The sequence below is a fragment of the Phyllostomus discolor genome, chromosome 6 (genome assembly GCF_004126475.2).
Source record: "Phyllostomus discolor isolate MPI-MPIP mPhyDis1 chromosome 6, mPhyDis1.pri.v3, whole genome shotgun sequence".
Lineage (NCBI taxonomy): Eukaryota > Metazoa > Chordata > Mammalia > Chiroptera > Phyllostomidae > Phyllostomus > Phyllostomus discolor.
Genome location: NC_040908.2, coordinates 64,556,741 through 64,583,681, shown reverse-complemented (window position 1 = coordinate 64,583,681; position 26,941 = coordinate 64,556,741). Strand labels below are relative to the sequence as shown.

General features: G+C 47.1%; 1 protein-coding gene and 1 pseudogene across 1 annotated transcript in view; both read right to left on the bottom strand.

The window, feature by feature from the left end:
* ACOXL (acyl-CoA oxidase like) overlaps nt 1-26,477 on the bottom strand; it is a 250,567-nt gene extending 224,090 nt beyond the window's left edge. Inside the window, 10 exon segments of the mRNA XM_036029966.1 lie at nt 7,580-7,604; nt 12,911-12,917; nt 14,734-14,869; nt 18,280-18,352; nt 20,051-20,137; nt 20,446-20,522; nt 20,524-20,558; nt 24,722-24,820; nt 25,125-25,211; nt 26,415-26,477. Of these exon segments, the coding sequence (XP_035885859.1) occupies nt 7,580-7,604; nt 12,911-12,917; nt 14,734-14,869; nt 18,280-18,352; nt 20,051-20,137; nt 20,446-20,522; nt 20,524-20,558; nt 24,722-24,820; nt 25,125-25,211; nt 26,415-26,477 (689 nt within the window).
* LOC114500793 lies at nt 95-755 on the bottom strand (annotated as a pseudogene).
* Nucleotides 26,478-26,941: the final 464 nt, after the last annotated feature.

The following is a 26,941-nucleotide window of genomic DNA, read 5'->3' as shown; positions in this document are numbered from 1 at the left end:
AATCCTTTCTTTATAGGTTATCTATACCACTTTGATTAAGAAAACTGTAGAAAGTTAGTAACTGCCACAAGCAAACGCCAGGCAGTGGCACGTGTCAATTTTCCACAGAGTCCTGCTTTGCGAGGTGTCTGAATACACTGCCCAGGGCTCTGCTCACGCTCATACTCGCTGGAATCAGTTGCGGCAGACTCCACTCCACAGGTCTCTGTTCCCCATATTTCTCTGTAAACTCTTCAGCATTCGTACAGAACTTTCCATGGTCCTTAGCATATTCCTCAGCTGGGACAGCCCGAAGTGGGTGCTTGGGCTGGGGCTCATTCACCAGTGCTGTGAGGGACTGGATTACCTGGTCGGTTTTGGTTGCTGGCTTCCAGTTTTCCGCACTAACTACTGGCAGACAGACCTGCCCCTTTTCCTGGATGTTGGGTCGACAGATCTTTTAAATGTGATCTCGGGTGGTTTGCGGGCACTCTACTGGAAAGCTGATTTCGATTGTGAGGGCCCCCTTATCATATGGAGGGCTGTCAGGAACAATAAGCCCTGGCCAAGTCAGTAAATTAGCTTCATCAACCTGGATGTTACGCAAGTTTTTCATTCACATTTGCAGATTTCTTCAAGCTCCTTCATCGGCCTCCTGCTGGCAGCCATCTTGGATCTGGTGCTGCTGCCTTCCCAGACACACAGATTTTAAATACAAACAGCACCTCCTACTACGGTCCCTACACTGGGTTTTCTGAGGTACCCTTACCTGGCTGTTTTTTACCCTGATGTGTCTTTTTTAAAAAACGTATTTTATTGATTATGCTATTACAATTGTCCCATCCTCCTCCTTTATTCCCCTCTGCCCTGCACACTCCCTCCCACCCACTTCCCCCTCCTTATTTCATGTCCATGGGTTGTACATGTAAGTTCTTTGGCTTCTCCATTTCCTATACTATTCTTAACCTCCCCCTGTCTATTTTCTACCTACCATTTATACTACTTATTCTCTGTACCTTTTCCTCCATTCTCCCCCCCTCCTCTTTCCCACTGAAAACCCTCCATGTGATCTCCATTTCTGTAATTCTGTTCTGTTCTAGTTGTTTGCTTAGTTTGTTTTTGCATTTGTTTTTGTTTTTAGGTTTGGGTGTTGATAGTTGAGTTTATTGTCATCTTACTGTTCATATTTTTTATCTTCTTTTTCTCAGGTAAGTCTTTAACATTTCATATAATAAGGGCTTGGTGGTGATGAACTCCTTTAACTTGACCTTATCTGGAAAGCACTTTATCTGCCCTTCCATTCTAAATGAAAGCTTTGCTGGATAGGGCAATCTTGGTTGTAGGTCCTTGCCTTTCGTGACTTGGAATACTTCTTTCCAGCCCCTTCTTGCCTGTAAGGTTTCTTTTGAGAAACCAGCCGATAGTCTAATAGGAACTCCTTTATAGGTAACTGTCTTCTTTTCTCTTGGTGTTTTTAAGACTCGAGCCTTATCTTTAATCTTGGGTAATGTAATTATGATGTGCCTTCGTGTGTTCCTCCTTGGGTCCAGCTTCTTTTGGACTCTCTGAGCTTCCTAGACTTCCTAGAAGTCTATTTCCATTGCCAGATTAGGGAGGTTCTCCTTCATTATGTTTTAAATAAGTTTTCAATTTCTTGGTCTTCCTCTTCTCCTTCTGGCACCCCTATGATTTGGATGTCAGAACATTTAAAGTTGTCTCGGAGGTTCCTAAGCCTCTCCTCATCTTTTTGAATTCTTGTTTCTTCATTCTGTTTTGGTTGAATGTTTCTTTCTTCCTTCTGCTCCAAACCATTGAGTTCCAGTTTCTTTCCCTTCACTATTGGTTCCCTGTATATTTTCCTTTATTTCACTTTTCACAGCCTTCACTTTTTCCTCTATTTTGCAGCCATTCTCAACCATTTTTCTGGGCATGCTAATTACCAGTGTTTTGAACTCTGCATCTGATAGGTTGGCTATCTCTTAATCACTTAGTTGTATTTTTTCTGGAGCTTTGATCTGTTCTTTCATTTGGGCCTTTTTTTTTGTCTTGGCACACCTGTTACACAGTAAAGGGCAGAGCCTTAGGTGTTCACCAGGGCAGGGCAACAACTCCCAGGGGCATTAGTGTGTTATGGCACTGTATATGGGGAGGGTCCAAGAGGGAACAATTCCACTTGTTCAGCTCTCAGCTGGCTTTCAGTCACTTCCACTATTACCCACAGGCAAATTGGGCCCTTCTGGTGCTGATTCCCAGGTACGTGGGTTTGTGTTATGTTCTAGGACCCTGCGGGTCTCTTCTACAAACTCTCCTATGAGGCTGGGAGTTTTTCCCACTGCCTCAACCCTCATTGGACTTTTCAGTCAGAGGTTTTGAGGCTTTATTTTTCTGCGCTGGAACCCTAGGCTGCACAGTCTGTCTTGCTACCCAGTTGTTCCTCCTGGTTTATCTGCACACAAATGTGGGACCATCTGCTCCACCAGCTGCCACCTCTCCTGGTCCACTATCCACCACTTTGCCACGAGTTCTCTCCGCCAAGCTGCCCATCTGTGACTTTCCTACCAGTCTGGATGAATGTTCCTTCTTTAACTACTTGGTTGTCAGACTCCCATACAGTTCAATTTTCTGTCAGTTCTGGTTGTTTTTTATTTTTAAATTTGTTGTTGTCCTTCTTCTGGTTGTGGGAGGAAGCACAGTGTATCTACCTATGCCTCCATCTTGGCCAGAAGTTCCCTACCTGGCTTTTGTGCAAACTCACAAATAAACTGGGAAAGAGCAGACATGAGACAAAACAGTACCTTTCTTACTGATTCAAGTCAGGTGAGAGGAAATGACTGGGGAAAGTAATAGAAGGGCTTGCTAATACCCAGTACTGCCTTAGACACACTTGCCCGTGCAGTCCCATAGCACTACACAGGGAGGCCTCCCCGGGAGACGGAGCCTTCACTGGGGCCAGCCCTCAATACCAGTTCCTTGAGGAAGGAAGAAGGAGGAAGAAGAAGAGTATGTCTATAAAAGCCCCAGGTCTTATTATCAAACTTCCCAGTGAGGTGGCTCACTCTGTAGCCCCTGCAGCAGAGTGAGTAAAGGGTGATGTAAGCAGTTGTTCATTTCAAGGAAAATTTCTACTGATGGAAGCAGAGGAAGTGCCCCCTTCTTAACTCTGTGGATAAATTCAAGCCACACAATGACCAAAGCCAGACCTGCTGTCATCCTTGGTCTCTCATATCCAATCAGCCCCAATATGCTTTCTATTCTATCCCTACAAAGGCACCATTTTCTCTTCCCCACCCCTTCCACATCAGCTATGCTTCATGTCTTCTTTGGACCATTATCATCATCCCTTTGGTTCACAAGCTGGGGCTCAACCCACTGAGCAACACCACCATAACCCAGGGCCCATTATCATCATCCCAATTGCCAACACGACACCTCTTTATACTCTACATACCTACAATGAAAGTCTGTCTAAAATGCAAATCTGATACTGTTCTTATGTTGCAGGTAATCCTTCCTTCACAGACTCTCCGTGGCTCATGAGTCTTTTTCTGTTACAGCATTGGCTCACCTGTCAGGTTGGTCAGAGTGGTGGATAACCACACAACCTCTCAAGCAGCCATGGACACTCTGGCCATGTTAAGCCCTCTGTTCATCCACAATGGGCTGCAGTGCTTCGTCCCTCTGTGTCTTCATGCATGGTCTCCCCTCTGCCTAAAATGTCCCTTCCCCCACTCTCTTTACCAACTAATTTCTACTTGTCCTTCAGAAGTCATGTAGGCCTTTGAGGGATTCCACTGAATGGCTTAACCTAACCCTGGTGGCCTTGGTCCAGAACTAACCTCACATTAACAGTCCCTCTGTCCCCCAACCCTTTCTATCCTAATCAAACCCACTAATCAAACCCAACTGACCCTAGTGTAAAAGTAGATAATTCAGGGAACAGAACTCTGAAAAGCAATCTCCAATTGTTATCTGTAGAAAGGTTACAGGGGAAAAAATTGCATCTAAAAAAGAAAAACATAACCCTACAGAAAAGGGATAGATAAAAGAGCTCTTGAAAATTAAAAATAATTGTATGAATAAAAATGCATAATCAGGAAAATGTCCAGAACATACAGCATATTCTGTTGAGAAATATGAGGGGGAAAATAAAAGGCCATTAAGATAAAAATTCCAACCTTCAAAATAATCCGTTGAGAAAACAGAGAAAATGGGAAAAAGAATTATCAAAGACTAGTAGAAAAAAATTCCCAGAATGCATAAAGATACTTGTTTTCAAATTGAAAGTGCCTACTAAGTACCATGCAGGATAAATGAAATACCAGACCTAGACACGTTATTGAGAAATTTCCACAAACCTAAGACACACAGCTCCAGAAATGAGTGCAGGTCTTCTACAGGGAGCTTTGTGACTTTCCACTAGCAAACTTTAGGCTTAGAAAACAACCAAGCAACATCTTAGAGTTTTTTAAGATTTTCACCTTAGAAGTCTCAGCTGAACTATCAATCAAATGTGACAGCAAAATACAGATCAGTTCATACCAGCAAAGAATCAAAATATGATTCCATACTTTACTGAGGAAATTACTTAAGGATAAGCTGCAACAAAACCAGAGAGAAACTAAGTAAAAGGACAATAGGGGATATAAGAAAAAGTTGAACTACTCCCAGAAATCCAGTGCAAAAAATATTTAGATGATGATTGCTGTACATCAGGCTTAAAAATAATAGACCAAAATTAAAATAAGAAATCAGAAGGCTCCACAAGACCTCTAAGGAGGATTATGCAACAGACAAAATAAGCAAGAAGCTAGAAACTGTGGTGATATGGTGATGAAGACATGCGTCTACTCCCAACAAGAAAAATAAGGCAATTGGATACTGCAGGAGAAACTGGAAAACTCTACAAAAACACAATAATCTAAGTATCAAGCAAAGAAAAATATGATGTGATTTTGAGTAATTTATGGAGTGAGAAGTGATTCCACCTGACCTTGTTCATCAGAGTGTAAAGGTGTGTGACAGGAGACCTGTACAAAGAAACCGGAACCTCACGCACAGCACGGTTCCACGGTGAGCACTGCTTCACAGCCCTGGCCATGATAATGTGACCTGAAGTCCAAGGTTAGACTATGTTTACAGAATAAAATATAAATGCCTCCACCTTGGTCATATAAAAGTCAGTGGTCCAGCCAGCAGAGGTGGGGAGCAGATGGAAAGGGGTCAGGGTTGATTGGATAAGAAATGGAGGTTTAAGAGTATTTATAGGTATGACGGCAATCCCTAGGAGAGTTAAAAATGACAATGTAAAAATCAAAAATTTTGAGGGGGGAAAAACTGAAAGGGGACAGAGGTGGGGTGTCACATTAGTGAACTTAGCCCTCATCTCTCATGGCAGGGATATGGAAGTGTCTCAATGAGCAGGAGTGGTAATACACAAATATTCCACTAACCATCATTTTGCTTCTCTTCTTAGTGTCTACAAAGGAAATGTGGAAACAAATCTAAACAACTCAGTTTACTTTATTAAGTTTAAGGAAGTGTGAACTTTTTTGACTTACAAAATTTTATTATGGTGGGCAAAGGTATTCAAATTTATTCTATTGAAGTGAGTTCTAAGTTGAACACACTTATTAAATGTTCACTATAAACAAACATTTTCCCCATAAAAGAACACTGAATATGAAGGCTGGACCAGCCCCCTCCCCTCCCTCTCCTGCTCCCAGCACACAGAGGCTCAGGACCACAGTGACACGTGGCTATCGAAGTCAACAGTGCCACTAAAAACAAAATCAGACCCCAGGTCACCATGGGGAAAGCCTGGATGTTGGCCTAGTGGCTAACCATTTGATATTTTCGAAATCCCAGTTTGGGTGGAATCTTTATAGTTTGAGTGTGGACAACAAAGTTTTTAAATCTTTGGTTTGTTTGCTTTGGTTTGGTTTGGTTTAGTTCGGTTAACCAGAGCAAATGCAACTGTGCGCCACAGTGGTCCGGGAGTGCCGGGAGCGGGGTCTCAGCTGGACTCAAAGAACCGCTGACTCGGGAATTACAGAAGCAGCCCCAGGGTGGCTGGGGCCGCACCCAGCACCAGCCAGTGTGGGGTGTAACCCAGGACTCTCTGCTACCCCTTCCTTTACATCAATTTCCTCATCTTGGAAAAGGAGTCATGACAGAACCTGTGTCTCAGGGCTGCTGTGATGACAAAAACAGTGATGATGTGGCCCTGCCCGGGCTGCTCAGTTGGTTAGTGTCATCCTGGGAACCAAAAGTTTGCAGATTCAGTCCCAATCAGGGCCTGTATGGAATGTAACTGATTGAGGTTTTTCTCTTTCTTTCCCTTTCTCTCTCCACCTACTTCCTCTGTTTCTCAAAAAAAAATTATATATCTAAATATATATATATATCCCCTCAAGTAAGGATTTAAAAAAGGAGTGATGATGTGTAAAGTGCTCAGAACAGGCCTCTGATACAGGGACACACTCAGTACAAGTCAGTTGTGTGCCGGCTGCGTGTCAGTTGTGTGCTGGAGCACCGCTGCCTTCCTCTGAGGGGAACTACTCATCTGCAGGAACAAAGGAACGGAGTAGCAAGATGTAAGAGAGAAAAGGGACGGGGACCAACACAAGCACCTGCGCTGCATGGAATATCAAGTTTCGGGGAAAGCAGAAAAGGACAGCAATCCGGCCATTAATCACCCACATCTGACCTTCTGGGCAGCACACACAATACTCCCCAAAGGCAAGCAGCAGGGCTTCCAAGGAGAGATGAAGCGCCTCACAGCTCTAGCCTGGCAGCCTTTCCACCTGACCCAGGTGAGCAAGCTGCTAGAGCCAGCAAAGGCAGGCCCCCACCCCAAGCAGGGCCCAGGCCCAGGGCTACCTGAAAGCAGTCTACACTGGCAACAGCATCACTTCCTCCCTCACAGCTGCCACGGCCACAACCCAGGGTTCGAAGAGGCTGGGGTTTCCTACAGCCTTGCTTGTGCTCTGATGACTTGGTTGAAGGAAGTTCTGTTCCTTGAAACGCTGTCATAGCCACAGACATTGAACATTTCTGGGCCACATCAAATAGGAGGGATCCCCAAAACTCTCCTCTCCTACAGCACAGAGCAGCTCTGCAAACTGCGCTCTTGGGCCATCCACCTGCAAACATGGCCTGGACACCTCATTCGCTGGAGAAGGGCTGGATGCCAACTCCAGGTCTCTGAGCCAGAAAAACCCAGAGGCCTGGTTCAGGAACATTTCCATGCAAGATGTGCACTGGACTGTAATCTCAGTGGTCCCTTCCAACCATGAAAAAAAAAACTATGAATCTCTCTTTATGAAGTATTCTTCTCAACACCACCACTTTCCCCTCCCACCAGCACAACCCTGGAGAATTGCTCACCCAGGAAGTCCTCGCAGGGCTGCAGGTCTCAGCTACGGGGCACACCCTGAGGTGCACACCTGCCCCAGGCCATCTCTGCTCACTGGCCGATGTCTTGTGGAAGGAAAACATTCAACACATGCTCAGAGACTTGAGGTAAATTAAACTTGCAGATTCTTTCAAATCTCCATTTCAAACAGTCATGTCATGTGAAATGTCCATTACAAATAGTTACCTGTGACTGTGCTGGATCTTTAGGTCTTTGGACAATAAGGCAACAGATATCTTTTTTAAAATAATGAATGTTTAGATTGTAGTAAGGAAAAAATAATCTGCAAGTCATTATTGGTATTTGCTACCCTCTGGTGGTCAAACCTATTTCTACACTGGAAAACTGGAAACGTTTGTACTTCACAGGTGGCCCCTCTGAGGATCATCCAGGCCAAAGCCTTTATGCTCTGGGAACTCTCCAGCTTCCAAGAAAGTCCTGCTGCTCTGCTGTGTGTGTGTGTGTGTGTGTGTGTGTGTGTGTACCAAAGAAAGAATAATGTCAGCCCCAGTAGAAGGGCATGAGCTGTGTCAACCTGTTTCCTCAAAGCACACATAATGCATCCAGAGTCAAACATGCATCCGACACAGGATGAGCCTCCATGACAACAGCTGACTGGCCACGTCGCAGGTGTCAACAGAATAAACATCAGTCTTTGCCTCGTTGATTTCAATGACGCACACACTTGAGTACCATACATTCTCTAAACATTACTCTTGGGGACCCATACTCTCCATCATGCCACCCCTTGTTACGCCCACTGTTCGGGGTGCAGAGGCCTCACTTGTGCCCATTATCAGAGTATTTTCATTTCTCTCTAGCCGCGTGCGACCCCACCCCCACACTGAGCCCTGGTGTGTATGAGGTCCAACTAGGGAAGAGGGGCGGGCTCTGGAGGGCGGGGGATGCCTCTGGCTTCTCCTTACACAGTCCTGCCTGGGGAGTTTCTCTAAAATATGGTGTCCATCAGGTAGGTAACTGCTTTTCTCTAGAACATTCTACAGGTCCTCATTCAAATCAGACAGGATCTCATCACCATTGCGCTCACAGGCCTCGTAGCAGGACAGGTGGATGGGGGGGTAGGGGGTTGGGTGGACAGGAGAGTAAAAACATTTCCCTGATGCTTAGCGCTCTATTAGGCCCTGCACTGAGACTAAGTACAAAGACAGGATCTCTGCCCACTAGATGTTCTGTTAATAATTATAAAAATGAGATCAATCTAAATGATGAGATGAACATAAAATGATTCCAAACAAAAATAAAAGTAGGTGACCTCCTAACAAGAATTAAACAGACAGACCCCTCCCTGATAGTGTTACCGTGGCAGCCACAGAAATTGAGACTATTAATTGAAGGGGGCTGAGTGATCTTCGACACAGGTGGAATGTCACACTATGACCCAAGCTGGCCACCCCCCGCCCCAACCAGCGACGGAAGCTCACAGACACATGCTGCAAAGCTGGAACCAGAGCCGGTAGCAGTGTGAGAACTCTGATGTCGGGGACCTCTCTGGGGAAGAGTCCGAGCCTGGCGACAGGAAGTTCCAAAGCAAGACCAGAGGGCAGCAGACACACGCAGCCTCACCCAGGGCCTCACAGGCCCCAGTTACTGTGCCACCACCTGTCTTGCACAGGGCCACCTCTGACTCAAAAGCACCCTTAGATGCCCTGACCTCCTCTTCTCTGTTGTTCTCAATTCTCCATGAATGCTTGCATCCAGGTCTCAGAAAGGTCATCTGATAGGGGGGAGACTCTCTTGAAAAGGTGGACTCTACCACCTTCCCGACCCCTCATTCATGTCCAGCAATGCTCGCTGTCAGAAAAGGCTGTGTGCCTATCACAAGTTCTGAACATCCCACTTGAAACCAATGTCTTTCCCTTTGCTCTCAGCCCCACAAAATGGGAAGAGGTGCCCACCATCTTACACACAGCAACATTTCATGACTCAGAAGTATGGTCTCTCAGTCTCTCTTCTCTCACGGCCATGTGTCCTTCACTGAACCCCAGGAGGTCAGCCACATGGCACAGACCCCACTACTCCCCATCCCACACACATGGCCGACCATGACCACCGCCTCTTTCAGCTGCATCCACACTCCACCTCACAAGTCTCCACCCTCCGCTCCAAGCAGCTACAATCATCAAGAGGTGAGCCTGTGTTATAAACATCATTTGTTGTCCTCATAACCTCGCTATACCTTAAGTTCATTACATAAATGTCCACATTGCTTGTAATGATGGTAACAGCCTACAGGAACTGAGGATTTTACTTAATGCAGGCACTAGTACTGTACAAGCCCCTTACAGGTACTGACTCACTCAGGCCTTCCAACAGCACTATGAGGAAGCGCTGTCATTGTTTTCAGAAGTAGGGGAGGTTCATGGAGGGCCCAGGCCAGGCAGAGGCAGGATATAAATCCAGAGAGGCTGGTTCAAACTCTGTGCTATTAAGGGCCTCGCTACAGAGTCTAAAGCAGGCACACATTCTGTCGGTTTCCACGCATGCCAACCCCTCTTGTGTCACCTGAACCACACCATCCGGAGCACCCTCCCTTGGCCTGGCTCAGCACAGTGCACTAAGGCAAGGTGGTGAGGAGAAGCATGGCTCCCACCAGCTGCACTCCTGGTGGCTGCCATGGGAGGTGCCTCCTGACCTTGGGACTCACCCACTGGCTCGGGGCCTCCCGAGACCCAAAGATGTGACTCAGGCAATTCTGCAGCTCATTCACACATGCCCGGCACCTCCCGCTTCCACACAGTTATGTGCTGGGCTGGCTGCCTCTGCTTCTACTTAATTCTATCTTTCAACAGTATCTGCATGTCCATCTTATCTACACACAACACGGGGCCATCTACTCCCTTAACAGGGACCACCAGGATCAAAGGCTACATGTTCAGTGCCCCTCTCGGGCAAATTCTGTTACTTCCTCATGCCTTGGTTTCCTCGGATGTAAGATACACGGATATACCAATGGAAATGAGTCAATCACACCTGTAGAACACTTCTGGCTTTTATTAAGGGCTCAGTAAATACTATCTCCTCATAACACTGGTGGTGATGGTGATGGGGATGAGACACATTAACTCATTAAATTTCCACAATGTTTCCATGAGATGACTATTTTTTCCCAAATTTTATCAATGAGAAAAGTACAGCTAAGAAAAGTAGAAATTGAGCCCCTGGTCTGTGTACCATAGTGTTGCACCACGACGCACAGCAGCAGACCCTGAGCCTGTCCCTGGGGGGCCATCGTCGTGAGGCCTCCTTCCTGCCCAGTGGTGGCCTCCCCTGACAGAACAGCCACACGAACGCCCAGCATCTGCCCTCTGCAGGGCGTTCCCTGCCCTGGGAGGCTCAAAGACCCTTCTTGCTGTCCCCACATTCCTCTGGCCAACTCTCCAGACCCAGAGGTGGTATGAGCCTCTCCTCACCACCATGACTGCACCTGGCACATGACAGACTTGCCAAAAACCAGCGAGACAAGAAAAGATCCAGCTGATCATTTCACTCAAAGAAATGAGAGAAGCAGAAACAGTACTTTCTGGCAGCCTGCTGGGTGGACAATGTCTGCACAGTCCCTGGGCCCAGAACTCAGTGAGTGCTCCCACCTCCCCTCCCACATGCCTACGGAGACAGTGCTGACTCATCCTCAACATGCAGCCCCTGCAGGGGCCCCATGTGTCACTGGTGCACTGCTGAGGTGCAGCACTCTGACCACCAGGGCCTTGTTCCCACCTGCAAAGGGGGCATTCACAGGGCCTCCTCACAGAGCTAAGAACAAGCATGTGCATGTGAAGCCAACATGAAGGACAGTGCCCGGGACAGGACAACAGAACGAAGGGGGGATAAAGGACCTGTTGCTCTGGGTGAGAGGCTGGATCATGGGAACAAATGAGGGTTGAGGCACAGGGTGCAGGAACCTGTACCGAGCTTATGCCTCTGCCAAGAATGATGTCAAGTGCTTCACATGTGAATTATGAGCCATTCATCATTTCACTCAAAGAAATGAGAGAAATTCATTCTTTCACCTGCTATTTGCTATGTTCCTACTATGTGCTGGCTCTATTGTAGGAAGCTGAACTCACAGCAATGCAGGAGGCTGGCAGGTCCTGGCTGCAAGAGTTTCTCAGCAAGCAGGAGACAACTACACAATTTACTTAGTCATAGCCATAATGAAGCTGTGGCAAGGGGGGGAGTTCAGTGCCCTGGCAACATGACTGGGGGGGGGGGGACCACATGTAGGCTGTGACCTTTCTGAAGAAGGGACACTTGCCTAAATTCTGAAACAGACACAAAAACCAGCCATGGAAAGTTGAAAGTGGGCTTTGCAGGCAGCACAGCAGCCTGTAAGAAGGGGTCAACAGGTAATGCAAGGTGCTGGAGACTAGGAGAGAACTTGGACTTTGGCCCTGGAGGCTCTGGGAGTCCACAGACGGACAGGGATAATATAGCTGGGGTGGTGCCAGGAATTTGAACTGTATCCATTCGTTCTATGCAGGGGTTCTCCAAACACAGTGCCACCAGTAACACCGGCCTGCCTGAGACCTGCTGAATCAGAAACCCAATTCCTGAGGAACACCTACTTGAAGAGATTAGGGAGACCCTTGAGAGAAAACTCTGGGCGAACTTCGCTACATTGCACACTCCCTCTACGCCAGGCTCCCAACTCACAGCGACTCTCCCCGACCTCCTCCCTCCTTCAGAAAGGGCCGCCCAGCCTCTCCACTTGCACCCGCCCCCTGCCAAACGTCTTAGTTTCTTGTTCCTTTTGTTCCTGCTAATCACTTAATTTGGCATGGCATTTTGGACACAAATTAGAGGACAGCTATTACGGCAACCCTTTAGGAGAAAATCCAAAAGTACTGAGAAATGTTATGGAAATGAGAGATAACCATGTAAAGTAAGACATCTGGGCAAAGTTTAAAAGGACCCTGTACGTTCAGCCTTGAATGAATGTCACTGTGGGAAGCCGCGGTGACAGTTTTCTAATACACAAGGAATGTGCGTCTGAGAAAGGGATCCATTTCTCCACTCATCGAGGGCAGCACAAGCAGGGCCGGCTCCGGTTTCAGCCCCGAGAACATCTGTCAGGGTTTGAGCCACAGGAGACGAGGCGCTGCCAAGAGGGCTGGTGAGATCATCCTCCCAGACGCTAGTGATGAGGTCACAGTGGCCAGGGTCACTGTCCATCAGGGATGACCGCACCGGGTCCAGGCCCGCCAGGCTCTGCCAGGGGCCTCCCATCACCTGGCCAACCCACCCCCTGGGCAAGGCAGTTGCCAACTGGGGTCACCATGTTTTGCTTCAGATCCCCGAATCCGAGGAACACAATGCAACTTGGCAGATGAGTTAGACTGCCTGGCACCTGGAGGCCAGGATTTCAGGCATTTGTTTCATGAAAAGCCTATTTAGTCCTTTCCTGCAGCCAACTCCTATCTTCCTAGTTACAGCAGCAGCAGCCAACACGTCACTAAGAGCGCTGGGCTACTGAGCATTTGCTTTGCACCAGCACAGCACTCAGCCCCTCAGTCAGGCCTCACTATTAGCAGAGGCTCATTTTACAGATGAAGAAACTGAGGGAGAGAGGCCTACTGACTTGCCCATGAACTCAGTGCTGGTCATGTCCAGGCAGACTGGAGCCCAAGTCTCTGGCTTCAGAGGCCACGGTCAGGAGGAGACCTCCGCATTGCCGGGATGAGGTACACATGTCTGACACCCAAGGAAGTGATCCCAATGTGGCCCTGCAGGAGCCTCTGAGGTAGGCAGGGGCTGGCCCCTCAATTATGTCCAGTAGACTGGCAAGTGGGTACCTTTTAAAAATCACCAGTTCTGTGTCTTCTCCCTGAACCTACCCCACTGTCCCAGATTGGCAATATTCAACATCAGCTCTCTGCTGCAAGGCCACCCACTTCCCTAGATCTGCCTCACTGGACCCTGCCACCAGCCTGAATAAGCTAACAGCTGTGGGCATGTGACATCCACACACACCACCACCCTCCCCACCGCTGCAGCCGCTGACCAGCGTGCATGTTTTTACACTCTCCCAGCACTCTCCTCACAGGCACTTGGCGGCTCCTGTCACTAGCAGGGCTACTGTGCAGGTGCAGTTGCTGTGGGCTCACATGACCCTGGACCACATTTCTGTTCCATCTTCTCTACAGGGCAATTATAGGCTCATCTGGCTTCTCTGCTTTTGCTTCTTTCTGGAGTCCTGAAAAAGCTGAAATGGCTGCTATTACAGACTCAGAAAAGCTGGTTTCCTCAGCATTTGATGCTCTCTGGGTGCCCTGGCCTCACCCCATGCCTACATGACAAGCCTTTCCTGGGGCCTCCTTCACCCCTCAGGTGGTTTGGCAGAGGGGACCACACCTCACGCAGGACCTCAAACTGCACGCCCGCCCACCCCCTTCAAGGGCCACAGAAACACAGACACAGGAGACAGTGCCCCTGGCAGGTGCAAGGTCACTGGGTCTGCCCTGGGCGTGTTTTCAGCATCACAGCTCTGCCCGCTGGCAGGAAGGGCGCCCACAAAGAAGCTGGTGTCAGGCAGGCTTCCTGTAAACGGCACAGACCTGGGAGAAGTGATTAAAGAAGAACATTCCTACTATTCAGACAACTGTGTGCTGATACTGGGCCTGGAATCAGGTGAAGGAAATTTATTCCTTGTTGTTGGAAATTTATTCCTTGTTGATTGAGCTACAAATGCTAAGTTCATGGGTATCTTAATATTCTTCCAGCTTCACCAAACTCACTAGCACTGAAAGCAGGCTTATCCCTCATGCACAGAGACAGAGAAGGCCCAGAGAACCCAGTGCTCAGTCCTGAGGGTGAGGAGGGGGCCTTCCAGGACTTTCTCTCCTGGTCCCTCTTTCCAAACCAGTATATGGGAGAGTGGGGGAAGGGGGAAGCAGAGAGGGCCTCTGGCAGCCTGGCCTCAGGGATCCAGCCAGTGGTGCTGATGCCACGTGCCCCAAAGGCCCTGTGAGCAGCAGCACTCCCCAGTGAACTCGGCCAAGACCCACCAGCCTCCCCCACTCAGGGCAGCTCTCAGCTACGTTTCCAGCAGACGTGCTTGTCCTGAACAACGCATTCTCCCCAGGTCACCTATGTGACACCCACAGCAATCAGCAACACACAGCTGGGCTGGAGAGGAATTAATAGATCCTGTGGTATAGTGTGCACGAATGTTCTCTGTGTGTGGCCAACTGGCATCTCTGGTCTCCACCTCACAACCAGTCATGTTATACCAATGGTGCATCAGGAAGCTCAGCTCCTGGAATTACAGTCCACACTGGAACATGCAGAGAATGAACAGTGAGGTAAATGAAATCTGCGTCAACTACCTGCATGGTGCCTACAGCCTGGAAAGTCATAGCCAGTCTCGAAGGGGTCAGTGCTGCCAGCATCGCACTGAATCTTTCATTCTTGTTCTTAGTAGGGGAATGACACTGCCCATCTGGAGCCATGGAACCGAACCTGCAGGAGGTGAAGAGAGTGGAGTTAACAAAAGAGAAGAACATGGCACCAGCAGCAAAGAGGTCAGGCAGCTCCCACCTGCCCACACAGGAAAGTCTCACAGGGCTCCACATCCTGCAACTCCCCTCAGGAGACAGCAGGTGGGGGCAGGGGAAGTGCCTTCCCAGGAGATGCTCACAAAGGAAAAAGCAGGTCTCCCATTGCCACCCACTGAGGACTCAGCAGTGGCCCCTCACAAAGACAGGCATGAGGGCTGCCATGATTAAACTAACACCAGAGCCTGAGTGTGAAGACCGCCCATCAATCCACTTCTTCATTACTGAGATATCCACATACCGCACAACTCCCCCCTTTAAAGCATACAATTCAATGGTGTTTAGTATATTCACAAAGCTGTACAACCACTTGCCACTTTCTAATCCCAAAACATTTCATCACCCCAAAAGAGAAACCCCACACCACACTCCCCACTGATTGTCCAGCCTCAACAACCATTCATCTACTTCTCGACTCTATGGGTTTGTCCGTTCTGGAGATTTCACATGAATGGAATCATACCACATGTGGATTTTGTGTCTGGCTTCTTTCACTTGGCACATTGTTTTCAAGTTCCATGTGTATCGTAGCATGTATGTAAGTACTTCATTCTTTTTTATGGCCAGATGGAATTCCATTGTATGGATCTGCCATATTTTGTCTATCTACTCATGAGTTTATGAATATTTAGGTTGTTTCTACTTTTTGGCTATTATGAATAATTATGCTATGAACATTTATGAACAAGTTTTTATGTTGTCAATATGTTGTCAATTCTTTTATGGACAATGTTCTCAGACACCCCCAAGAGTAAAATTGCTGGGTCATAAGAAAACTTTAAAGTTTTACAGAACTTCCAGCCTTTTCCAAATCAGCAAGACCATCTTACATCCTCACCAGGAATGCATGAGGATTCCGATTTCTTCACCTTGTCTACACTTGTTATCATCAGTCTTTTGCTGCAGAGAGGCAGTGGGTGTGAAATAGCACTTCGCTGTGATTTTGATTGGCATTCCCTAGTAACAGTGATAGTCAGCATCTTTTCGTGTCCCTATTGGCCATTTGTGTATCTTCTTTGGAGAAGATACACAAATCTATCCGATTTTTGCCCATGTTTTAATTAATCGGGTCATACGACTTTTTTTATTGTGGAACTTGTACTAGTTCCATTTATAGTCTTGATACTAGCACCTTATGCTCTATGTGAGTTGCAAGTGTTTTCCCCCTTTCTGTGGACCACCTTCTTGTTTTCTTCATTGTGTCCTTTGAAGCACAAAAGTCTGTTAATTTGGACGAAGTCAAATTTACCTATTTCTTTTCTTTGATCGCTTGTGCTTTTGGTACCACATCTAATTATAAGTCATTGCATAAACTAAGGTTATGAAGATGTACATCTTTGTTTTCTTCTAACAGTTTTACAGTTTTAGCTCTTACACTTAGTCTATGATCCATTCAGTTCATTTTTATATATGCCATGAGGAAATGTTTCAACTTTATACTTTTGCATGTGAATATCCAGTTGTCCCAGCATCATTTGTTAAAAAAACTTCTTTCCTCATCAAATTGTCTTGGAAGCCTTGTTGAATATCAATTGACCATAAATGTAAGAATTTATGGACCATGTGTATGTACATCCCTATGCCCATGCCACCCCGTCGTCATGACTGCAGCTGTAGTAAGTTTTCAAATCAGAAGTGTGAGTCTGCACCTTGGTTCTTCTTTGTCAAGATTGTTTTGGCTATTCTAAGACTTTTACATTTCCATACAAATTTTAGGGCCAGTTTCTCCATTTCTGCAGAAAAAGGCAGCTGGGATTTTGATAAGGATTTCACTGAACCTGAACGTCTAGTAACTGGCCCATCTTTGATCAAGTGATAAACCAGCACCCCCAAAGTGGGGCTCCTCCCTCAAACATCTGTGTTGCTCCTGCTGTTCTGTACTACGTGTACGTGTTTGGGGGTTTGGGGGGGTGTACCTTAAATGTCAATGGAATGGCCTTAAAATCAAATCTTACTTATCAAAGAATATTCTATAGGCACTCATGTCTTCTACAGATTATGTAGCCCCCTATCATTTTTCTTTCTGGCTTAACCTATTTTCTAATCCCTAGTGCATTGGATGAATGCTAAACCAGTAGGTTCAGCTTCCAGCAGAGGGCTGTCCAGGCCACTGAGATCTGGTAGGGAAGGTGAGATACGGGGAGCCCACCACCCATACCTCTGCTGCCCTCCTCCCCATCTCCAAGTGGAGTGATGCCATAAGCGACCAGGAAATACACAGGTGTTGAGGCTCACAGACACTGGCAGATCCTGGGGGGCCTGAAGACTTCACCAGGGTAAGTGCAAAGAAGCTTTTGTTATTTCCAACCAATTCAAGGGTAGGAGGAGAGTTAACAAAGAGAATTTGGTCCATTTTAAGTTTGTTTACCCCACATTTTTCTTAAACTTTTGGCATCTACAACTTTATCTGCTACCAAAAACTTGCAAGGAACAAAAAGGAGCGAAGTGTAAAAGGGAAATCTACAGGAAAGTGGGGAATAAGCCTGGTTGGGGGGAGCTTTTTACAAATTTAAATATCACTATGACTCAGGATTTTAGCTGGATACATGAAATGCTGGTGAGAAAAGCAAAGTCACCGGTGTTTCTAAGCCTCTGTGAAGAGCACTGTGAACCCTGGACTGCACCTGGAGAAGCCACGGTCACCTCCCTGTTTGAACTCCTGGCCTGCACCGAGGAAGCTGGGAAGTGACACTGAGCACCTGTGACATTATCTGTGCTAGTTTTAATCTCTGACACTGAAAAGTAGTGTCCTACTCTCTGCCACCCGCAAGGGGGACAATAGCACCTATTCATTTATGACAGAAAAAAAATTAAAGGAAACAACCTAAATACCCAACAATAAGGAATTAAGTTAGAGAATAATTTATTTAACAGATAAATTACAGATAATTTATTTAATAGTCTCTGATGGCAATGTTAAAAATGATGATACATGTGTGTATTTACTGTTGTACAGAAACATTTGATATATAATGTTAAACAGAGATTACAAATTACAAAGAATAGAACTTATGAGTGGATTTCATTCAGTAAAAATTGAAGATATTTCTCTCTTTTGATATATTATCCTGGAGAAAATTCTAAAAAAATACATTAAAGTAAAACACACACTATGTCAGGGTAATAGCGTCTTGGATCATTTTAATTTTTTTCTATTTGTTTATCAACAGTTTCCAGTTAGCTGTTAACAAACTTGCGGAAGTGGTTGTGAGAACAAAGCCTTGACGTGCAGCCCATGAGTTGGAGAGCCAGCCCCGGTGGGGGAGCAATGAGATCATACACACAGTGAATCTGAGTTAGAGAGGAGCTACTCACTTATCCAGCAGGTGGTCCCTTGGTACCTGAACCTTGTCAAATATTAAAATCCCATTAACCACACCATGCAGACCTAGAGAGAGCAGGGGACAAAGCCAGGCCAGCATCAGAACTACTGTTCCTGCTACTCCCAGGCCTGCCTCCATTCAGATGCAAAGCCCCTTTCCAGAAGTGTTAATGCACTTTAGTTGGGCTGGGGGTAGGGTGCTCTTTGCTTGTTATCTTGAATAGCTGTGCCTTCCTGGGGCTCAGGTGGGGTCTCTGGGGGACACAGCTGCCTACCGAGCAGTTGCTGTGACTAGGAAAAGGGGAGCTCTAGGCAACAGAAAGAGTGTCAGACTGAACACAGAGAGGAGGACAGCCGTCACTCCCCTAGGGATGCTGAACTCCAGTTCCCTTCCCCCCAGATGCTCTGTCCCAACACACAGGGTAAATTTGTCAAGCAAAGACCTAAAAGACAAGAAAGACAGCCACAAGGACAAGGATGGCAGTGAGTGAGTAACCTGGTCCCCTGGGAGGTTTCTGAAATCTGCCAACCCCTTTCCTCATGATGTCATCAGAGCTGGGGTCCACTTCTGGTTCCTCTCACCCTTGGGGAACCTTAGTCTGGGGGAAAATATCTCTATTTAGAACATGGCCCCTTGACAAGAACACACCTGAATTTGAGCTCCCAAGACCACCAAGCAGGGTTTCTGAGGTGGTGGTGTTTCAACTTCCGGGCCCACTTCATAAGAGCTGGGCCCTCCCCTCTGCTCTCAGTACCACTGACACTGGAGGTGCCTTCAGGAGGCGGGGCCGGCGAGGGCCTTGGTCCCCCGGGGAGATGCATCTAAAGCACTCCCAGACATGCCTGCAGCCCATTCCCATGGCCACACAGCAGTCAGTGACCAGTGGTCGAAAATCTTGAAGGGGCCAGGGTAAGACCACCCTTCTACCAAAGGACTGTCTTCTTCCCCACTCTCTTCCCCTGCCCTTTCTTTTCTTTATTTTCTTCTCCCTGCACCTGTTTTTTGGCTTGGCTTGGCCTTGGCTAGGGATGACCAATGAAGCCCATGGCGTGGCGCACCTCCACTGAGTGCTATGGGTTGAACTGTGTGTCCCCCAAAATCATATGCTGGAGTTCTAACCCCCAATATCTGTGAATGGGATATTATTTGGAGATGAGATCTTTACAAAGGCAATCAACTTAAAATGAGGTCATTAGGTTAGACCTTAATCCAAGTGACTTGTGCCCCTATGAAAAGGGGAAATGTAGACACAGACCAATGAAGGCAGACAGACACCTATAAGCCAAAGATGGGGGCTTGAAACAGATACTTCCTCACAGCCTCAGAAGGAACCAACCCTGCTAACACCTCAATCTCAGACCTAGGGCTTCCCAAACTAGTCCACCAGGTCAAGCTTAGGACTTATCAAGGGCCTCATGTGCACCGATACCAGGCTGGTGGCTTAGGGGCAGGAAAAGGAGTGCCTCAACCTGCCCTCTGAGAGCCCACAAGTCCAAGGACAGAGGGGATGACACAACCCAGCTCAGAGCTGCCTCATTACTAGGGAGCCTGGGAGGCTGGGAGGAAGCAAGACCCATGCACGCTTCTAAGTGGCACTCCCCAACATTCTCAAACAACTGTACAAAAAAGACTCTAATCAGGCCTCGAAGTCAGAGTCTTCTCTGCCTCTCTGTTTTGGAGAACTGGGCTGGACACTCCTTAGGTGGGGTGGGAGCAGGCAGGAGGTACAAATGAGGCCAGGACAGAGTCTCCTGGGGACTTACTTTCTTTGTACGTCATATCAACCATAGTCACTCCTGGGTACAAGCTTCCGTTTTCATTGCAGACAGGAGCGATGAAGCAGTGGGGCCCTAAGGAAGGCAAAGAGATGGTGACTAAATTCTGCTTCTAAAGATAGGAGTAAAGCCTTATAATTTCCTGGAATAGGACGCAGTTATGTCAATCCCAAAATCCATTCAGTTCTATGTGCACAGCAGATAAAAGTGTATAACGTCTAAATGTCTGATAAATTTTATCATCGTGTATATTTAGGAGGTAAAGGCAATACTGAGTCCTTTATAAGATAAACGCAGCCCTGTGAGTGGGTTTTCAGGGTGAAGTGCTCACTGGAGAACCGTGAGAGTGAAGAGAACTGTTCTCATTTTCGGTGGTGACCAACCTTGAGACCTTCCATGTACAACGAGCTGGGTGAAGACCATGGCGTAGTTTCCATACATGGCATTTCCCGTGTACATCCTCAGCATCTTCACACAGTGTGTGGATCACACACTCCTACAGAAACAGCAAAACAACAGCATCCATTCTCAAAGCTCATTTAGACACCTCAGCTCGGTGCACGGACGACTGTGAAACAGACTGGCATCGTGAAGTACACACACTCAGGTGACTTCACGGCAAAGGAGGAGACAACCAAAGTCATCTGGCTCAGCCTTGTGAGGTCAAGGCCACTGTAGCATCACCTCAGTTCACACAGCTCACCTCCATCTCCCCTGTGAAAATCACTAGAAATTAAAGCACTTTTTCAAAGAATCTTCCAGTCAGGAAAGTGAGTTGCCAGTTTTCACTGGATAAAGGTATCTGTCCCTCCTTTCTGGTCTCTCCGTGGTCTCTCCGTTATAATGTTGGGCTGGCACGTGTGCTGTCACTGAGACCACCTGGCTTCGGTGTCTCATGGCTCTCTTCTCTTATCAACATCTTTCTCTCTACACTGCTTCACATTGAGGCGTTGACTTTTAAATAATCCAGCACCCAAGCCACTAAAAGCCCTGTAATATGTGTTTGCTCTCCACACATTCCTCCTCCCCAAGCAGCCCACCTATAAGGCTCACAGACAGGATGGACATCCAATGGCCGGGGCCCGTGTTGAACGAGTCCATGTCTATGTGTTTACTTTCATCTCCCAGGCATCACTCCTTCCAGACAAACTGCTTGTTCCTCATGCCTGCCACTGTCATGGGTCCATGAATATCCCCGCCTCCAGGGGCAGGGTCTGTCATTCAAACAGCAACCAACTAACCAAAGGCCAAAAGAGAATGCTCAATGCCAGCAAAACTAACCAGCAATCTTGACCTGTGCCCACTGCTGCTTAGGCTCTCAGCCCATACAATTTTGGGTTTTATTAAAAAAAAACACCTCAGTTAAGGCTTTGGATAGCCATTTTAGAACCTGCCTCTCCATTTACTTAATTAATAAGATAATAAAAGGTTCCTCAAAAAGGTTCATACATACAAGCCCTTGGAACCATTTGTAAATGATTCTCAATCTTTTAAGAAAAAGAATCTTAGGATGTGTCACGCAGATTATCTCTATAACAGATTGAGGATTTCAGCTCAAAACACTGAAAATAACACTGATCTGGGAGAAGTAGGAAGAAAATGCAGAGTTTTTAAGTCTCTGCTCAGAACTTGTTTTTCTTTTCCTTACACACTGGAAGCCAGCAGTACAGTATCACAATGGAAATGTCCCCCATAATCTGTTGAATCTCTCTAATTTGGTTCATCACCTGGGTTACTCTGAAACATTTCATCTAGGACAGGCTGACCGTAACTGCCAACTCTGAATAGGTACCCCGCACAGGTAGGGGCGTCCAGGGAAAATGCACCATTTAATTGGAGCTGACAACATTGAAGATGTGACTGAACTAAACCAATAAGCTATTGATCATGGAAAGATTATCTCAGGTTTCAGATTTTAAAGTACATAGATTCCACTTTCCTTCTGGCCAAGAAATACAGTCTTGAAGCCTAAGAAAACCTGCTCTGACATATGTTTGCACAGGGAAAGTTTTCACATGTGCAAGGGCTTTTTAGAGACATAAATGGACATGGCTGAATCCTCTTAAGTCTCCAGAGGCTGCCATGGTCTTGGTGGGTCAGCCAGGACTTCTTAAAGAAAGGAACCATTTGAGGCTAACACAGTACAAACAAACAAACAAACAAACAGAAAACAACAGCCCTTGTGGTAAGGGGAATCATGAACCTCAAGGGAAGAAAAGGGAGTAGCAGAAAACCACTAGCCTGGCAGGAAAGATCTGGTGGGGTGGGAAAGAAGACAGGAGGCCACCAGTCCCCATAAACACTGATATGCTCTGGGAAAGGAGGTTTGTCACTTCTGGCAAAAACACTTGCTTTGGAAAGTTTGCATCAGCCAAGACGCTGGCGTTGTAGCTGGATCTACATAATGCACACCATGTGTGTCGGTTCCTGTTACGAGTCTTTGCTGAGGGCCAGCAGATTGGTCACTGCTATAGGTTCCAAAAATTAAGATGCCTTTCTCCTGAGAGATTTTAGCCTCATTTATTTTTATATTTAGCATAGAGTATAAAAATAAAACTCTCTCTTACCTCTTAAATATCCATACCACCACCTAACACCCCTCCTCCAAAAATAAAACAAACACAGGGGAAGGAATAACCAAAAGCTGCAAGAGACGGAAACAGTCCTTGAGGGAGTGAAGGCTCACTTGATTCACCGTCACAGCTTACAGGGAAGTGAAGGGGAAACAGAAATCAATGCAGCAGAGATCCACCCCCTCTATGTCATCCTCAGGAGACGTGGGTTCTCCAGAGTCCCTCGTCATTGTGCTGTCACGTCCACAGCTCCCCCGCTGACAGAAGGAGCTCCCAAGGCATGTCATAAGTCATTTATGCCATCTAGGAAAAATGGAACCAGCACAGGGAAGTGATTTTTGTGGAAAAAAATAACTGTAGGATGCAACAAATAAAAAGTCTAGGTGAGGGTTTTTTCCCTTTAATGACAGCAAGGTGACCTCAATACCATGGTTTAGGGAGAAGAAAAACGGGCCACCCCAAACCCAAAACATGCTCAGTCAGCACCCACCACACTGCAGGGAAGCTAAACTGTTATGGATAATCACACCAGAACCTGAGACTCGCTCACGACTGCACAGCCATAGTCAGTTTCTCCGCCGCTGTGAGCCTCAGTTTATCCATCTGTCACACAGGGGCAATAATATCTCCCTACGAGATTACAGAATGGTTAACAACATGACATGGAGCGGGATAACCCTGGTGCCCAGCACACACGTGCCCGAAGAGCAGAAGCATCCCGCCAACACTTTGTGGGGCTGTTGCAAGGGAATGTGGAACACTGAACGGGCGTCTAACACGGAGTCTAGCACATGGAGAGCGGTCACTAAATGGTAGTCCTCACTCTTGTTACTATCATGACCTTGGATACCACCAGCTGCTGAAAACAACCAGCAGTAGAGCAAGAGGAAAGGCAGGGCACCCCCAATGCAACCCTCCCCTGACTGTGTCATCCTAAACACTGACACCCAGCACGTGTGGGTCAGGAAGACTCGCTAATGAAGACCCAGACTCCAAAGGGCAAACTCAGCAAATGTGAAGACCAGAACACTAACCACACACACGTGCATAGGCCACACCCACACTCACGTACATGCTTGCACATTTGCATGCACACAAACACATTGCTAGAACTTCAAAGTGTATTTATTCCTCTGCATTTCTTACGGATACCCAATACCAAATGGGAAACTACAAAGGAGAGTGAAGTAGGCAAACATTTGCTTTCTTTATTCACGGGGAGTAGGAGCTCAAGGATGGGGGAGGGATTTGCAGAGCAGGGTTTCACAAGGCCAGTGTGACCCACACTAGAAACAGATCCACTGAGAGGGTCTCAAGAAACACTGTGTGGGGTTTTCAGTTTTGTTCTTTATTTTTAGAGAGATAGGAAGGGAGGGAGAAAGAGCGGGAAGTATCAATTGGTTGCCTCTTGCAGGCACCCAGACCAGGCACTGAACCTGCAACCCAGGCATGTGCCCTGACTGGGAATAGAACCAGCGGCCTTTTACTTTTCGGGATAATGCCTAATGCAGTGAGCCACACTGGTCAGGGCTCGAGAAACATTTTTTCATTAACAAGAAGGGAAGGAAAACTCTTGGAGTTCATCACATGTAATAAAGATAGGAAAAATAAGATTGATTAGTGAAATGTTTGCTTTGGTTGTCATATGAGTTTTCCCACAGGTCACGGGTAAGGAAATGGCACCGTGCCGGCACAGAGGACGCCCACTCCCGGTAAGGAAGAGCCAGCACAGAGAGTGCCCTCCTGCCACACAGTGCAACTGATGGAGAGTGCCAACAACAATGACACCTCTTCCAGTCATTCACCCACTAGCATGAGGAAGGACCCCCAAACGGCCTCTGCACTGTCCTCACAGTGTTGTCTCAGGCATTACTTAACTGCATGTAAGGTTCTCAGAGTGGCGCCCACCACCACATAGTAGGTGCTATGTAAGTGCTGACTAGTATTAGACCTGTTGTGAACCAGAGGGCCTCCTGCCAGAGGGCACACACAGAGAGCATGAGGCTGGACTCAGTCAGAGGGAGAACCTGGTTCTGTGCCGCTGTCCTACTGCCTGGAACCGCGACACAATGCAGGGAACCCTCGCCTGTGCAGACAGGTCAAAAGTGGCTTTGGTCTGGAGCCCTCTCACGTTCCTCCCATGGCCCCTCTCAGTCATTGCCATCGTCCCGGTGTATCTCTGCTCCTGGGGTTTACTAGACATTAGAAGGGGATTTGCTGGGCAGGTGGCTGCTCTAACTACAGACCTGTCTGACCATTAAGAATGTCAGTAAGAAAGAGAGAGGTGACAGCTAATGTGATGTTAACGATATGACAGGGTTAACACAATTCAAAAAAGAGAGTGTGAAATTCTCATTCCAAACAAAACTCTGGCTGACACTAGTTCTCTGATTCATATTTTTTTCTGCACACACACAAGCTCCCCCTAGCTACTGTGAATTTTTACAGCTCTCCATAAAAGAAGACACCATTTGAGGTACATGCCCTACCTGGAGTGACTGAAGCCACTTAGCTACATGTCCTGGGCTTCCAAGATTCCTGACTGCACCACCAAATAGCCAACAAATTACTCTACACTGGAAACAAAGACAATACAGGCCATTGTCACCAACAGTCAATGACTGAATGACAGCTGGTCCTGCTGCTCAAACCCCTTTCAAGGAGCATCTGTAAAGCTCATGGTGCCGTCGCAAGGCTTATGTGGCCTCTCTTCCTTGCCTGTCAGGCACCAGGTCTTCTCTGCAGCCATGACTCAAGGTCCTTTCTCTCAAGAGGCCACTCTAACAGAACAGAGTGCCATTCCTCCATCCAGTGACTGTTTTGAATGTTCATTCTGCCTGTCTGCTCAGGGTCCAGCTCGGTGCCTAAAATGGAAGACACGGGACCAAGAAGCAGGAAGGGGACGGAGGAGGTGCTGCTGCAAACAGGCAGGCATGCAGGCAGGCACTCCACCAGGCAGAGGCAGGCTGGGTCAGACCCCCATTCAGGCACCCACTGCTGCAGGACCTTGGACAAATGACACAGGAGCCTCAATCCCCCATCTGAAAATGAAGTGAACAGTGACCACCCCATGAATGAGCACCCACACCTTCCAGGCACTGAGCTCCATACACATGAGGTCACTGGTTCTTGTGACAACCTGGAAAACATCATCATCCCCACTTGACAGATGAGGACTCTGAGGTTCAGGAGAGGGAAATGACCAGGAAAGGCTGCACTGGAGGAAATGGGCAGGGCCAAGGTTCAAACCTGGGCTGCCTGACATGGAACAGCATTCCATGAAGTTGCTGCAAGGATTTGGTGAGGGTCAGCAGCCAAGACTTTGGTCCTTCATAAACCCTAAAACCATTATACCACCTAAAAACATAATAATTCTGCCCTGGCTGGTGTGGCTCAGTGGATTGAGTGCCAGCCTGTGAACCAAAGGGTAGCCAGTTTGATTCCCAGTCAGGGCACATGCCTGGGTTGTGGGCCACGTCCCCAGTAGGGCGCATGTAAGAGGCAACCACACATTGATGTTTCTCTCCCTCTCTCCCTTCCATTCTCTAAAAATAAATAAACAAAATCTTTTTTAAAATAAAAATAAAAACAATAATTCTTTAATATTGCCAAATAATCAATGTACAATTTTCCCCAACTCACATGTAATTTTCTTTTACAGTTTGTTGTTTGAACCAGGATCTAAATAATGTGCACACAATGCAATTGGTCAGAATATCTTTTAAGTCTGCTTGGACCACAGACTGCCTCCCACAAACGTTCAGCCAAACGTTCCCTACAGGACTCAATGCACCAGGCTCAATGCCAGACCCTGGAGATTTGGAGAAGAGGGCCCCGTCCATAATTCAGAGACACTGTGGAGATTTCCCAGGTCACACTCCACCAGATGACTGAGGAGAAGGCAGGTGGAGAGGCAAGATGGATCCTGAGTGTAGCCCAGGGTCCACGAGTGTTTCTGAGAGGAGGACCATTTGTTGCATCTCAGCTGAATTTCTTCTATCTGGAGCCACAGCCGATGCATCCAGAAGGGAAGAGACCCTGACTGGCTCAAGTCACAGGGAAGCCAGTCTCCCCCAAAGGACGTCGTGGTGGGTGCCCTCACCACAGTTGGCAATCATGGATTTTTTTAAATTTTTCTGTATTTTTAAATGATTACACTGCAGAACAGAAAAATTGCCACCTTGGACTCACCAGTAATCCACCTAGCTTATTGTCTGATCATTCTCTCTTCATGTTCTAGTTATGATTGTCCCCTATGGGAACATCAGACTGGAGGCTTGGACGCAGGAACTAACTCTGAGGCATA